This window comes from Tenrec ecaudatus, chromosome 5 (assembly GCF_050624435.1).
Source record: "Tenrec ecaudatus isolate mTenEca1 chromosome 5, mTenEca1.hap1, whole genome shotgun sequence".
Taxonomy (NCBI): Eukaryota; Metazoa; Chordata; class Mammalia; order Afrosoricida; family Tenrecidae; genus Tenrec; species Tenrec ecaudatus.
This window is the reverse complement of record NC_134534.1, coordinates 83,214,131-83,230,218: the sequence shown is the minus strand read 5'-3', so window position 1 is coordinate 83,230,218 and position 16,088 is coordinate 83,214,131. Positions and strand designations below refer to the sequence as shown.

The window sequence follows — 16,088 nt, the reverse complement described above, 5'->3', positions numbered from 1 at the left end:
AGTTTGATATTCACTAAATACTCTCTGATTTGGAGAGAACCAATTTTCAAGAGAAGCATATTGAAAGCAGTAACACTGATGGCTAATTAGTGTTTTAAAATTAACTATAATGAATTTATCCCTGTGTGCCAGGCTTCTGCACTGGCTCATTTTAAACCTAGTGGGAAGGCAAACTGAAAAATGCTCATGTTACATTTTCATAAATGCACCTTATTTGCATGGTTTCACCCAGTCATTTGGTGGGTTTTACTAAGACTATGGAGAGAAAAGCAATATCAAGAATTTCACTCCATCGCCCCAAAAGTAGAGCAGCTGTTTCTAATCATGACAAAATAGTAACCATTGTCCCATAGGAATGCTTGCATATTCATTAGAGAGATGTCTTAGGGAACTGGGCTTGACATATCTGGCAAAAGAAACTATAAAGTCATAGTACACATCTTACAAACACACTTAAAAAAATCAAATCAGGAGTTAATACATTAAGTCCTTTGAGGCTATGTATATGCCATTTATTCATTAATACATTTAACATGAGCTACCAACATATAAAAGTAAAGAAATATAAGTCTTGTCCTATGGCATTTATGATGTCCTGGGAGATAAATATGCTATTTGTTGCCTGGTTGTGGACCATTCTCATAGTTGCTCCTATGTTTGAGATCATTATTGCAACAATTGTGTCAATTCATTTGTGCGGGAGTCTTCCTCTTTTTCACTGTCCCCATACTTTGCCAATGAAGAACTGGTGGTGCAGTGGTTAAGTGCTGGGCTGCGATCTGCACTGTCAGCAAGTCAAAACCACCAGCAGCTCCGAGGGAGAAAGACTGGGCTTTCTACTCCCATAAACAGTTACAGGCTCAGAAACCCACAGGGGTCGCTATGTGTCAGCATTGACTCGATGACAGGGAGTGAATGAGAATATTTTGCCAAGCATGATGTCCTTCCCAGGGATTGAGCTCTCCTGACAACACGTCCACAGTATATGAGATGAAGTCGTGTATGTGTGTGCATGTGTATGTGTGTAAATTCTATTATTTTTGATAATTACATTTTTCTTCAATTTTTTGCAGTCACATGATATATACTCACATAATTCATACTCTCATTTAACCAGACTCTACCATAAATACTTTTGGAGTTTGGGGGAATTTTTTCATCTTTTATGATATCATAAATGTAAGGCAATTTCAATTGCCTAGCAAGTATCTTATCACATGGATTCAGAGAAGTGCTAGACTACTCAGAACCATGAGACAAGTGAATACCTTCATATAACTTGTTGCTTAACTTTTGACAGATAAGACTCACTAAAGTAAAAATAATTAAATCCTTAAATCTTTCCATAGAGGGAAAGCTGTATGAAACGACTGTTGTGTATAACACTAAACGCAGGTGACTATAACAAAAACAAGATGATCTCTTGGCATCTTAGCCTCTAATGAGCGTTCTAACTGTATTTTTTCCAAGACAGATTTGCTTGTTCTTTAGCAGTTCATGTTACTTGCAATATTCTTCACCACCACCGTGATTCAAACGCACTGATTCTTATTTGATCTTCCTTATTCAATGTCGAACTTTCACAAGCATATGAGGCAACTGAAAATGCCATGGCTTGAGTCAGGTGCACCTTAGTCCTCAAAGTAACACCCTCGCTCTTCAACACTTGAAAGAGGTCTTGTGCAGCACATTTACTCAATGGAATACATTTTTTAAATCATAAACACATGAAATTATATAACTTAGAACCAAAAAAGTCAAACTCACTGCCATTGAGTCACTGTTGACTCATTATGATCCCCTGTGGGTTTCTGAGACTATAGCTAGTTACAGGCGTGGAAAGCCAGTCTTTCTCCCTTGGAGCTGCTGGTGGTTTTGAACTGCTGACTATGCAGATCACAACCCAACAGGTAACCACTACACTATCAGGGCTTAGGAAGACACCACATAAAACTAATTCCAAAATAAGGAAATAATAGCTTGACTCCAAAATTTCTCCAAAATTTTGTTTACTAACAACAGTAAAAGTGGATTTCCAAGGACAACTTTTCTAGGGTGGGCTCATTTTGAAGAAGCAAGGGGGAATTCTTAAAGTCTAATCTGTACCTTATTCCATATGTTTCATCATGTTACCAAAAAGTTGATGGATTATACTGATAGTTCCATTGTAAATCTTGATTATCAATGCTTCCAATATTTATTTAATAGATTTTCATCTTCCCAAGTGAAAATATTTTTATCTGCAAAAATGCAAAGCATTTCTTGCATATTTGTGTTGCTGGTATTCAAGGATGTCTTAACTTGGTAAATACCTAATAGGCAGGTTCCACTAAGCATTCCAAGGGAGAAATGATGGTTCATATTTTTCATATTACTTGGTTCAAGTTTGTTCTAGAGTACTGGAATCTGTCATGTACTAAGTTGTTATTCTCATCAACTGCTGTAAAATTTTCATTTGCCTTCTTGCTGGGAACATGTGTATTTGACCTCACTTCACCCACAACTAATGACGTGGGTAAGAAATTTACATATAACCTTTTCTTTATAGCTGATGGAAATTCCTTGAAATTATTTGTCTTCCCTAAGCCCAAGAAGTACATTCTCTTTAACTCGCTTCTTTTAACCATCAAATCATATGTGCTTTTGAAATAAAACCAATCAACTTCCTCATCAATGGCATTACCTATGAATATTTTTCCCCTGCTTGCATTATTGTTCATCTCTTTAACCATGTTTTTGTTTGACTGTAGTAAATATGGATATATTTTCATCCACAAATTGAAATCCAAGAAATTTTCAATATCAGAATCTTTACGATACACAAATCCTCGGGCTCCTTCATTTATAGGTTCAATAACAACAGTTAGTATTGGACAGTGTTGACCACAAATACCATAGAGTTTATCCAAAGAGTCACCTCCCTGAAGAGCACCACAAGTTACATTATTGTCAGGCAATGACTGCCTTTTAATATTCTCATCAGATACAGGATGCACTTTGTTACCAGTCAACTTAAAGGTCTGAGTGACAGACGTGCATATTCTGGACTGGTGATTCCCCTTCTCCTCTGTATGGTGATTAGGTAATTTTTCCATGGTGCATATTTCTTTCTGAACATCTAGCATATCCTCTTGAAACTGCTCAGGGTCACTACCATGAGGCATGTTAAAATAGGTGCATTTCAATTCAAGAGGTTGAGTAAGTTCCTCCACTTCTGAAGAGGATAATTCAGCCATCGTTGGGCCCGGGACCAAATTTCCAAAATGTGAATAAGGCACCTCATTACTGTTACCATCAAGCCATGTATCCACTGATGTGGTGTCTGCATTGACATACATGACAGAATGTTCAGGGGATGACACTCTTAGCAAATGATTTTCTTTAAGGAACCACTTGCCTTTGTCAATCAGCAGTCCTTCCTCTGTGTCCCTAAGGATTCTAAAAGGATCACTCTGTTTTGTGCTACATTCTACAATAGCTCCCCCACTATGATTGGCCCTCACACCATTAAACTCGCATTTATCTTTCATTTCCTCCTGAAATCCATGCGTCATGGGTGAACTCCTAGGTATCTGTTCATAGGAACCAAACGACTGACTTTCAGAATCATGTAGGCCTACTCTCCCAGCACACTGAAATTCCATAGAATTGTGAGGGCAAACCTGAGATCTTCGTGTAGCACCCAATGTAAGAGATGGTTTAGTAATTTCAGCTTTACCATAAAGTTTTTCTATCGCCCTTTTAACAAACCCTGTGTTGTGTGTTTTTCCCTGGACAGCAGCTTCACTCCTGTCATCGGAAACATCACTGGATCTTGTATATAGCTGTTCTCTCTCACTGTTTTGTCTGCACTGTAATAAATGAGACGTTTGGGGGCTGTCACCACACTGTTTACAATCAAGAGAAGACCCTGAATAACTACCAGTTTCCAGGCTTTCCCCCATCATTTTGACTCTCATTTTTCTTTTTCCTTCATTGATCTCCTTTTGGGTGTTTTGCTTAGAGGAACGATCGAAAGGTGGTGATGTTACCAGACTTCTACTGATTGACTCGCCGAGTACATCATCACTTCTAGCAAGGTTTCTGCTAGAGACGTCTATCTTGTCCAAATTTGTACTAGTCTTCGACACTTCAGGGACTGGTTCTTCAGCAGCTGGCTGTCCGGCATTTAACTTTGTAGGAGAGATACTAGTTTCCTGGTTTTCTAATTCTTCAAAAGACTCCAATTCTGGCGTGTTTCTTTCACTTGATGTCATGCTGTCAGTTACTGAGGCTGCTTCCTCGGAAGTCCTTAATTCTTCTTTATCAGAAGATGTATATGCTTTTTCAACCTTATTTTCATACTTTAATGAACAACTCTCAAAATGAGCTAGAGCATCATGTTTCTGTTCTGCACCAAATTCAGGTTCTGTTGCATCTGGTAAATAGCCACAATGGCTTAAATGACTCACGTTTTGCCGTGACACCTGCATATTAAAGTTATCTTTATTCACAGGGTCTGCCAACATATCGAGGTCTTTTTCAATTTCATCAACTCTTCTTAATTCTTCAATCAATTCCAAGTTATCAGTATATGCATGGCTTCTGGAATTTAAGCAGTCACTGCTACTGCACATTTCGATGGGGCTGCAGGTGTCTTCAATCGGGCAAGCTGCCTCATACATATGGTTCTCCCTTTGAGCACAAGACACAGCCTCAGTAAGTGAGCAAACCTCTTCTAGGCCACAAACTTTATTCCTGGAGAGGGTCTGATCCCTGGCAGAACCATCAATATGAGAAAAAGTATCACTGGTATTGCAGGTCTCTTCTGGAAGATAAATCTGACTCCCAGTGCATACATCACCTGAAGAATAAGTCACTTCTGAAACACAGTCTTCCAAGGCGCTTTCCTGTGGCTTCGCATTTGCAATGCACTTGGGTATTTTCGGAATTGGGGCTGTGAGACAATTTGCAGACATACCCATCGGAACCATTTCTTTTTCCTTCTCACTGAGTCCAAAGCAATCTGGGATTGACGCCATTAAATTGGCCACAGTAGCCTGCAAGTCATCAGCTTCCTCTGTGACGGCGATGTGCTTTAGAATCTCTAACAATGCAAGCAGTTCTGAAGATCTGCAGGCACTTTTGTGCGCATGGCCATCACCTTGACAGAAACTACTCATAATTCCCTTTAGATGGAGCACCAGGAGCCAAGCCAGAAGAAGATCAGTGGATGAGTGACGTTTTTCAGGAGAAGGGAAGGAAGCCGGTGGAAGTGAGCCTTCCTTTGGAACAACGCCATTCGGAGTCGTCTGAATACCAGGGATTGAAGTTTGTAAGTAGCGAAGCAACGAGACTGGTCCAAGGTCTTTTTGAATGTCTTCTCCCATAGAATCTACTTGGACAGCAGCCTCTACACTCTGCTCTTTTGCCGAAAGGTGTATTTTTGGCCAAGCAAGGCTTACCTCTTGTCCTATTTTAGCAGATTCCTGACTTTTAATGATATGATCCTCAATTGCTAACTGGGATAAAGTACAATATTCATGCAGGGAAACCAAGTAAGCTTCATTCAGATATCTGGCTTGGTTCTCCTGGAGGTCTTTGGTAAGTTCTTCACCATTATCTTTCACAATAAGAGATTTGTCCACCTTTTTACCAGAATTGCCTCGAGTCAAAATGGCATCTTGAGTTATGTGCCTATTACTTCCCATAACCACTTTCTTTGCTTTTCTTGAACTTGTATGGCTATTGTTTCCTGGAAAACCATTATTGTTACAACTTATCATATTCCTTTCACCTGTGCATCTTGGAGCTGATTTTTGAGGTTGTACAGGTGGAAAGATGTGCACATTCTGCAACCATCTCTGAATTGAATGATGGCCAATGGCCTCAGGAAAATCAGCTTTTTTCGGAGAAGCTAAGGAATCTGCCCTGGTTAGAGCACGTTGTTTACTTCCAGAAATGCCCAGTTTCAACTTTTCTCCTTGTTTTTTCTGTTTTTTAAAAGTCATGTGTGAATGATTAATCTTTGAAATTAAACTCTTCTTCGTCATTCCTCTCCAGTACCCAGATGCCACTTCTGCCTCGGATTTTAGTCCACAAAAAGTGCTGGGTGTTTCCTCAAGGAAGTTAAAGAAATGAAATGAACCTGGACTTTTCGGAGTATTTTTGTGATGACTGAATTCACTCTGGGGAAATAGGTTATCTCTTTGAACAATTTCCCTTTTTGTAGCTCTTCCTAGGCTCACTTTCTTTAGTGTTCTAGATTTTTTTTCTTTGGCTGAAGGTTCTGGAACCTTATGATTTTTAGTAGTATTTAACTTATGTCTATGGAAATTCTTGGAAATCACAGAATTTAGGTTACTTTTGGAACCTAAATCATTTGATTCAATTACTATAGTACTTGCACCAAGGTCTTCCTTGCAAAGCATCTCTGCTTTTGAGGGAGTGTGTGAGTCTGGCAACACGGCTTCCTGGGCAGTTTTGCTCTCTGTGTGCACTCTCTCCCTCCTACTGGGGAATCCTTTGCTCACAGCCTCCCCATCCTGAGGTCTCCCCATCCCATCGGTCGGTTGCTGCTGATATTTCGTCTTTTTACTTGCAATAGAGGGTGAAACCAGCTTTGCATTATCTGCACGTTTTGTTAAACCGCACCGAGCAAATTCATTAATTAGTTTGTCAATTCGTGTCGTGACATTTGAGGCTCTTACAGGAGCTGAAAGTTCTGAAATACTTTTATCAGCTCTAGAATTATTTCCTGAAAGGTGAGTTGTATTTCCCGAGAGAGGATGAACCCTAGTATTGGGGCTACCACCAGGTCTGAAGACCTTGCTACTAGTTTTGTTGTCTAATACTGCATTAGCAATTACATCGTCCCCCACAGGTGAATTTTCTGAAGTAGTCTGTGGCAAGCCATTAGGAGACCTCTCTAGCATCTTCTGCCTTGTAATTTCGATAACCCCGGTCCTTACAGCACTAGCCTGGAGGAGCTTGCTTCCCTTCTTCTTTTTTAAGGACGACTCCATCTGCTCGTCATTATTGATCTGAACGAGAACCGGTTTGTTGGACAGTGATGACATTTTACTGCTAGAACGTGCGAATACGTGATACTCAGATTTGTTCTCCTCGTCTTCTGTGTCTTCGCTATAGGAAAACTGTCTAATCATTTTCTCTTGAATTTCTGTTTCAGACACTAAGGTCACACTCCCTATCATGGATTTCTTTTGTCTCGCTCTCCTTGGCCCAGGTGTCGGGGGTCTATAGTGATGGTTACGCTCTGGATCTTGAGTTACCTGGATGACATCTGTGTCCGTAGCAGCAATCTCCCAACTAGCAGAACTGCACGTTCCCACCCTTTGGTCTGGCATCAGGGCGTCTCCCTCCTCTACCAAGCTGCTCTCTCGATTATTGCTTTCCATCATAGGTAAGGTTTCTGCGGCCAATGCTGCAAATTCCAAACCTGGTGACTGTCCATCTGTTCTTCCTGGAGAGCTGCTTCCCTCGGGCTTCTTATCATTATTAGAAAGATCGGTTCTACTGACAGTAGTTGTCCACTTGATGGCTTCCTTTTCTCTTATCTTGAAGCGAACTTTCATCTCAACTGTCATGGTACCATCTTGATTAAAAATAACTGATTTCTCAATATCATCTTCGGAAGGATGCATCAATACATTTTGAGAATCCTTTTTCTCTAAGGACAAGCAATTCTCAGAAGTAAAAGAACAGTCTGAGTAGCCATCATCATTATTTTCCGGTTTTTGAGAAGAAACAGAATATATCTGAGACCTTGGGCTTGAAGGTACGTGGGTGCTCACTTTCAAGGTTTCAGGATAAAAATACCCCACATCAAAAAACAATGTGGAACATAGAGAAATTATAGATATCCAATGACAAATGCAGCAAATAAAAAAGGAAAAGAAAAGAATTAGTATAAAAATCAATATGTTATCTGAATTTCATAATAAATTTATTGGGGTTTTTTTCATTCCCCTCACCTCTATGTAGGCTTGGTCATTCGAGAAAACTTACTGGAATTTCTGGTAAATTTCTACCAATCACATTCAAATTCTATTTATCATTCTTATAATTCTATTTCATAAGGAGATTCACAAAAACATAATGATATTTAATGAAGTAATTTTAGTAAGGGCTGAAGAATGCAGGAATTCCTAAAGATTCCAACCAAAATAAAGGGATTTGTGAGGTTTGATTACCATTACTAAAATTGCAGTCTAACCAAATACTCTTTACCTATTCCAACAAGGCAAGTAGGAAATTACAGTACTATTAATTTTCGTATCTTGCCTATCAGAGGGAGCCATCTCTAGCTTTAGGAAAGTTAGAGCATTTCTATAATTCATTTTAAAGCCTTGCTGAATTAAGTAGCAATCTCTAGTTTAGCATTTATTTGTACAGTCAGTGTACCTGGCCTCACATATACACTCTTACTCACAGCCATCAGGTTAAATCTAGAACAGTTCTAGGCACAGGCACAAACATTTATTGACCTTTTCATGTGTGTCTATAAAGTTAACTTTGACATTCATGCTTCTTAAAGTCATCCAAATCTCTATTAGTAATTTGTGTAGATTTTCACCTACTTACCATCAGATTAAATACCTTTAAAATGTTTAAAAGTATAATCATAAAAATAGTTTTCTTCTTATTTTGGACATAAATTTGGAAACTTCCCAATAAAATAGCCTACGCCTTATTGTTTTATTTTTATTTAAACTAAATCCACCAAAAGTAATATTGGTGTACCAGACCAAAAAAGATGGAAATGATTCACATAAAATGCCCAAGGTAAACTAGTACTAACAGATGTACTATAAATTATCTACTGAATATACATTTGCTATCATAAAATCATAATGATAAATAATAGCTGTGCTTCTCCAATGGTAACAATAAGTAGTGGGATTAGCATATTTTAAAAATGTCTATTATTCCATATCCATATTTCCAGGAACTAAATCAATGACATTAGAAACAAAAGGGCCTTATATACCAGGAGAAAATCAATAAGATTCTCTACTATAAAATAACAAATATGTCTCTAAGGTGAACTGGAGGCAGATAGTTCGTGGCCTTGCTCCATGCTCACCTTTATGAAGGGAGCCAGGAAGTTAAGGGTGTCACGGCAGAGTGTGGTGAAGAAATTAGATGGCGCTTGGCAATCAGAAGGAATAGTGTCTGGGGTCTGAATGGCTTGTTTTCAAACAAGCAGCCATCGAAGGGAGACATCAACTAAGTCCACGTGGAAGAAGCACACCAACGTGTGTGATCCAGGGATTGTAAATAGTAGAATCCAAATCTGAAGGAAGGGATGGTATCAGAGCTTAATTTGTCCAATTCTGGTTGGCAGAAAGCTATGCATGACAGTGGAATATATTTGCAAAATATACTTTCAGGATCAACACATGGAATAAGCCTCCAATAATATACTTTGAGGTTGACCTGTTTTTAATATTTTGTTTGGTTTCTCCAAATTGGGGTATATCTCTGCTGTATTTTGTTATGTTTGTAGTCTTTTTGACTCTGCTGTGCTTTTGTTTTTGTGTAGGAAACGCAGGATAGGTGAACCTATAGAGATAATAAGTAGAATATGAGCTCCTGGGGGGTATGGGTGGAAAAATGGAAGGTAATGGGGAGCTGTTTATATCAAGGGGCACAGGATGGAAGAAAATGTTCTGAAACTGATTGTGGTAACAATTATACAGCAAAGCTTGAACTATTATTGAGAGGTATGATATCTGGATTATGTCCTAATAAAGCGGTTTGAAAAGCATTAATCTATATCTAAATAGAATGCAAAGGAGAATTGAGTATAAATGGCCAAAGTACTGTAAAACACAGCTACAGTTCTGCTGGAAACAGTGAGCCTGATGAACTGTGAGATCAGCTGTGCTCTTGTAGGCAATGCACAGTCTGATCCACAGACTAAACCTCAAGAAGACTTTTCCTTCAGTAACCAAAAGATAGCCCCCACAGTGTACAGAAACTCCGAAGGCATTAGCAAACTATTTCATTGTTACCCAACCAACCTAAATTATTATTATTGTCTGCATCAACTTTTTTGCATAAACAAAAGGTGGATCTAAAGGCCTGTGAAATTTGCTAGAAAAATTACAGAAAGTAGAGCATAGTTGTTATTTCTCACTAGCCACTGCTATCGAGTGGATTCTGCCTCATGGGGAAACTATAAGACAAAGCAGAACTGCTCCTTATGGTTTCTGAGACTGTCAATCTTTATAAGCGCAGACGGTTTCCTCTTTCTCCCTCAACGTGGGTAATGGGTTTGAACAGGCAACCTTGCAGTTAGCAGCCCAGCACCAAATTCACTATGCTACCAGGGCTCCCCATATTGTCATTAGAGATTGGGGAAAGCACAAAGTTCAAAGATTGGCTCGAGATGGAACTGTGGTACAGAGTGACAGGCGGGCTAGCTTCCTGCCCACTGAGAAAAAGGCCAAAAGATGAAGAGCTGCTGAGAGAGTTCATTAACGACCAGGTGACTAATAGGCTGAGAACCAGAAAAAAGATTTGGCTGCTGGCTGAAGAGATCAAAGACTCTGCCCTTACTGTTTACAGATTCTGAATGCGGTAAATTATTAAATCCGCTAATAGGCCCCTCTAATTATGAGTGTTGTCTGTGGGTTCTGTGTGGCCATTGTAATCTGGTTAGAGTAATCAGAATAGGGGTGGAGTGGTAAGGGAAGGAACCAGTGGTGTCAGAATAGGTCAAAAGCGCGGTCCTGGGAGATTTGTCTGACTCCTGCCTCGTGGCAATAGGAAAGCTGTAGGAGGTCAGATGTTTGCCTCCGGTGCCTTCTTATGGATTCTAATCCATTCCGTGACAGTGGGATTGTTTTGCATTGTTTTAAAAGCAAAACAGCAAACTCCTTCCATTTACATAGATATTTTTTGACTGATGTAGGAGAAAATAAAAATCTCTCATTCCAATTATATATATGTACATATATATGACTATTTTCACTTTAGGATGTTTCAAAATCTCTTATTTTCTCTCCCGGATAAAGGAAAGGGATTATTGAAGATTTTTTAAATTATTATTATTAATTGTTAAAAGATAAAGAAGAAGGCTCAGGGTTAAAATGAAGGGTTATATATTTAAGTGACTTACTCTTTCTGCTTTCTGACTTAGCGTTTTCTTCGGAGTATGTGCGCTGAGCAATCACCGGTGGCCTAGCAGGGAAGAAGCACTTTCGGATGTCATAATTTCCTGGTTTAAATGGTTCCTTTCCTGCCGCCACAATGGCTCCAGGGTTCCGGATCATGGCTTGGAGGCTGGGAATCTTTAAAAAAAAAAAAAAAGCAAAATTCGGGTCTCAACCTGAGCAATAGTCTGTCCTTTGTATGTGATCATGTCATAATTTGGACTGAAGCAATTCGATAACTTCCTGCGTTGAAGGAGCTGGTCACCACCCATGTGCTAGTTGAACACACCAAAAAGTGGGCGGGGAATACTTGTGGGGAACACAATGCTAGTTGCGGAAATCGACCTGTACTGCCACATCGCAACCACAGCAAAGCCCTGTGCCACCAGGTCCGCTCCTCTGACCCTGTGAGACAGAGCTGGCCTGCCCAGCTTCCAAAATGTAAATCTTCCCTGAAGCACCTGCCCCATCTCTCCACAGTGTGGCGATCGGTGGGTTTAAACCCACAGACTTTTGAGTTGGCAGCCGAGCACGGAAGCACTGACCTAACAGCAGTAAATAAATAGCAGACGGATAGATAGATAGATCATGGATGAAGTGATGCTTGTTTGTTTGTTTGTTTTTGGTGTGCAGGACGGCTTCTCCTTCCCCACCAGTCTTCAGCATCGTCAGGATGCTCCAGAACAGGACAGTCCTGGTGCTGCGGCCTTGACCTCCTCAAGGACCCTAGGTATATGCTTTCTGTCTCCAGGTAATGCCACTCCTGGCCAATCCTTTTTTAAAAATACTGCTGAGACTTTGGGGGCGGGGGCGGGGGGAGAGTATGGGGGAAGGCGTGACATCTTTAGGCCACAACTATGGCCTAGAGGTCGAAAGATCCTGGACAAGGTCAAAGGCCGGACGGTCCAGCTGCCCGCCCCTGGAGGATGAGCGGCCCCCTGACCACCCACCTTCCTCCCGTCGGTGGAGTACAGCTTCGTCACGGGGTATCGCAGGACCTCGGCCAGGTGCTGCAGGAAGGCCTCGAAGCTGTGGGGGACTCTCGGGCTCACCAACACGACACACCCCGAGCGTGGGTCGCCGTTCTTGAAGACCGAGAGCTTCCGCTGGCCGCGGGACCAAGCGGGTGGGGCGGCGGGCGGGCGGCGCGCAACAGGGCCCAAGGCCCGGCTGCTGTGCCAAGGTCGCGGCGGCCGGCGGGCGCGCTCCAGATCCACGGGCCGCACGCGCTGCCCGTGCGAGCACAGGTACGAGTGGCCGTCCCGCAGCTCCTCCAGGCGCGTGATGCTGTGGCCGCCGCGCGGGGTGCTGATGTTCCGCACCCCAAAGGGTAGGGGCACCTTCCTGGACAGGTTATCCAGCAGAGCGTCCAGTGTCTTGAAGGCCCGCGGATTGATCACGACCTTGACCCCGCCGAACTGGGGGTCTCCACTCTTATAGAAGCTGATCCGTTTGGCCACCACGGGATGAGTGACGCTCAAATGGCGGGAGGCGGCAACTCGACCTTCTGAAGAAGTCGGCCTAATCAGAGAGAAACTCGTGGAAGGTGTTTCACTCATCCTGGTGAAAACTAGACAGGGAAGAATATTGTTAATCTCCACAATGACCGCATCGGAGAGGATGCAGGGCGACGCTAATGAGCACTAACTTTCATTGACAACCAGCGCAGTCCTGGGATATTTTATATGCATTCATTTATACCTGCCATTTAAATATATATATATATATATATATATATATATATATATATATATATATATATATATATATATATATTTAAATGTATGATTTTATATATGTATATATATATATATAAAATCATACAAGAGAAATAAAAGACCAGTTAAATGAGGATATTTGTAATTTAAAATGAAAACACACTAAATACACTACTGAGGACGAAGTAAGCAATGTATGTGGTATGCACGCAGGCGATAGGAAGCTGTACAGCTGCTCCATACAGAGAGATTTCAGGGTGCTGCCGCCTGCAAGCTCGCAATTGGGAAAGACCAGTCACTTCACAGGAGGAGGAGGAGGTTTTTAACTCCCCTGGAGAGTTAGTCTCACATCCCTCGCAAAAGGGTCACACAGAAGGGACGTTTCCGCCAGGGTGCCGTAGAGCACCAAGGAAACACAACAGTCCTCTGGTCCTCCCTGGCGGTCTAATTATGTCAGTAATTTTGTACCCAAAGCGGTACATTGTTTCGCATAAAATTTGCTGTTTTATATTGTAGGCCTGTAATTCTTAAGAAATTGCTCGTTTTAATCTCTCTAGTAGACATTCCAGGAATGATAAACTTCGTCTGACAGTTAACATTTACCCCAAGTGGAATACCGCCAGGGAGGTTTTTAATTCTACACCCCCCACCACCACCGCCACCACCACCACTATCACGACCCCAATTCTACCTCAAAAATCTGTTCAGCCAGAGTATGTAAATCGATGCAGATAAGAACTTTCCACACACGGAAGCCAGGACAGATGACCACCCCCCTCACACCGTGAGAGCACCTAACAAGCAGGAAGAGGAGCAAGGAACACGTGATCTACTTCCTACCATGCTTTGGGAAACACTGCATTAATCGTAGGGTTCTTGACTGAATTACCCTATTGCCCCCCCTCCCGCTGCTCCTCCCTGCCCCCTCTGGCGATTTCAAACCTAAAAGCCTTGGGAGAGAATTACAGAGTAAGCCTTTTCAGCAAGTCGCTGAGGTTTGCTTCTATTTCTCTTCCGTGTGTGTTCAGCAATGGGACCGCGTCTGGATAGGGTCTGTACCTAGTTCTAGGCTTGTTTGCTTGTTTGTTAGCATTGTGTGGTTATTTTCTGTTGTTTTAAATCAATTTAGTTATTGTTTTTATGGCAGAAGGGGAGTACGCTTCTGAAACAAACGTACAGCTTAAAGACAGGATGAACCAGGAAATAAATAAAATCGATATTACAGAGATGGAAAAGATGTATAAATTAGATATAAATCTGACCCAAATTACCTCCCTAAAGGTTTGCAAGCTGTTACCTAAGGCGCTTCATATATCTCCAGTGTGTTCTGCAAATTTTATTTATATGGAATTTATGAAAATATATTCCCAGAAGTTTTTTCTCTGTCCTCCTTCATAGATTACAATTAATTATGTCCTAATAATAACACAGGCAGCTGTAGCAGTCTAGGTATCAGGAGCTGGGAAATCCAGCTTTACAATGGTGTCAGCAAAACGTCAGCCTCTTCTCATCCTTCCCTCATATTCTGCGCTCTGACCTTGGGCATGCTGCTTAATCTCACCGCCCTCTGCAGCAGTAGGCAGGATTAGGTCCTTAAGTATTTAAAATAAAATTTTCAAGAAACTCTTCTTTCATTTACTTTTAACTTAGTTTGCACACATATTTTCTTTAAAATATTTCATGTAAATGATACTTAGCACATTTCTCCCCTAATTTTGCAAAACGATATTAACTATATGTAAGTTCATAGTGAGTTTTCTGCTTTAAACAGATATGCTTCAGAAAGCCTGTTCAAAATCTTGAAGAGGTCACTTAGAATACTAAGGTGTCCTGGCCCTAGCCAGGGTATTTTCAATAACCTCATATGCATGTGAAAGTTGGACATTCGATAGAGGAGATGAAACAAGAGTTGATGCATTTGAATTCTGGCACTGGCGAAGGATATTGACAGCCCTGTGGACTGCCAGAAGGATGGGGGTGTGGGAATCTGTCTTGAAAGAAGTACAGTCAGAATGCTCTTTGGAAGCCAGGATGCCAAGACTTCATCTCATGTGCTTGGGATTTGTTATCAGGGGCGACCAGGCTCTGGCAAAGGACCTCCTGCTTGGTAAAGTAAAAGGACAATGAAAGAGAATGCCCTCGCCAGGATGCATTGACACAGCGGCTGCAGCAATGAGCTCAAATGTAACACCACCACTTGAGGATGGCCCAGTACTAGGCGATGTCTTTCTTTTTTTCTGCTTGTTGTTTTCTGTTGTGCCTGGGCTTTCTAGGAGTCAGAACTCACTTGATAGAACCTAAGCACAGCAACACACCAGTTTGCTGCCTGGATTTGATTATTTGTAGAGCATTGGACCCGCTGTCCAATTTGAAGGCATGATTACATGAGCCGATATGCTAAGGGATGTTCTTTCGTGGGCAGGGGCTGAAATAAGATGACAGAGATTCTGTACTAGTATCAGGCCAGACCCTTTGGGAGATTAGGCTAATTGGATGGCAGGGTGGCCTTCCCTGGGCCTATCCCGCTGATGTCCCACTCAGCGCCGGTTTTTAGGCAAATGCCTGAAGGGCCGAAGTTGAAGACAACATCCCAGGTGCGGAAAAGTATTTTCAGGGGAGGCACCTGGAAGGACGGTTGTCAGATGCCTTGATGAAGAGACTGTAATGAAGATGCAAGTTCAAATCATCCTCGTTGTCCATGAGAGATCTGGGAATACCCAGAAGTCACTGGGGGAAGTTGAGGGAGAGTGTCGCAATTCAGCACAGATTCAGGTGAGGCTTAGGACCCCATGGTGAAGTCCGTTTATGTGCCCACCACAAGAGTATGATGAAGAATAATTGCTACCATTGAATAAAAGAATCTCTGTGCATACAGATCACGATGGGCTCATGGGGGAAGAGAGTTCAGGTCACATTCCTCCTGAGGTAGCTGGGTTGTCCTTCACCTTGATGTTAACATGTGTCTCCTCCGGAGCCCATAGAAAGAAAGGACAGTTGAGAATATCCATGAGACTATTAACGAGAGGGCAGTAACGGGAAGAGATGGGGGTTGCAAACTTTCCAGAGGAAGCTTTGTGTAAAGAAGGAGGAAGTTGAGGTGCCCCCACAAGAAGAAGGCAGTGGGGAGGCAGCATCCAACCGGTGCCAAGAGAAAAGGCAGAATGTAGATCTTGGCAGTAGAATGTCTCCTTCTGTGAAACAGGGTGACCTT

General features: G+C 41.7%; 1 protein-coding gene across 1 annotated transcript; it reads right to left on the bottom strand.

The window, feature by feature from the left end:
* Positions 1 to 2,181: 2,181 nt before the first annotated feature.
* On the bottom strand, positions 2,182 to 12,718 carry RP1 (RP1 axonemal microtubule associated). The gene is given in 4 exon segments (XM_075550848.1): positions 2,182 to 2,369; positions 2,372 to 7,792; positions 11,126 to 11,297; positions 12,110 to 12,718. Coding segments are annotated over 4 exon segments (6,390 nt in total).
* Positions 12,719 to 16,088: the final 3,370 nt, after the last annotated feature.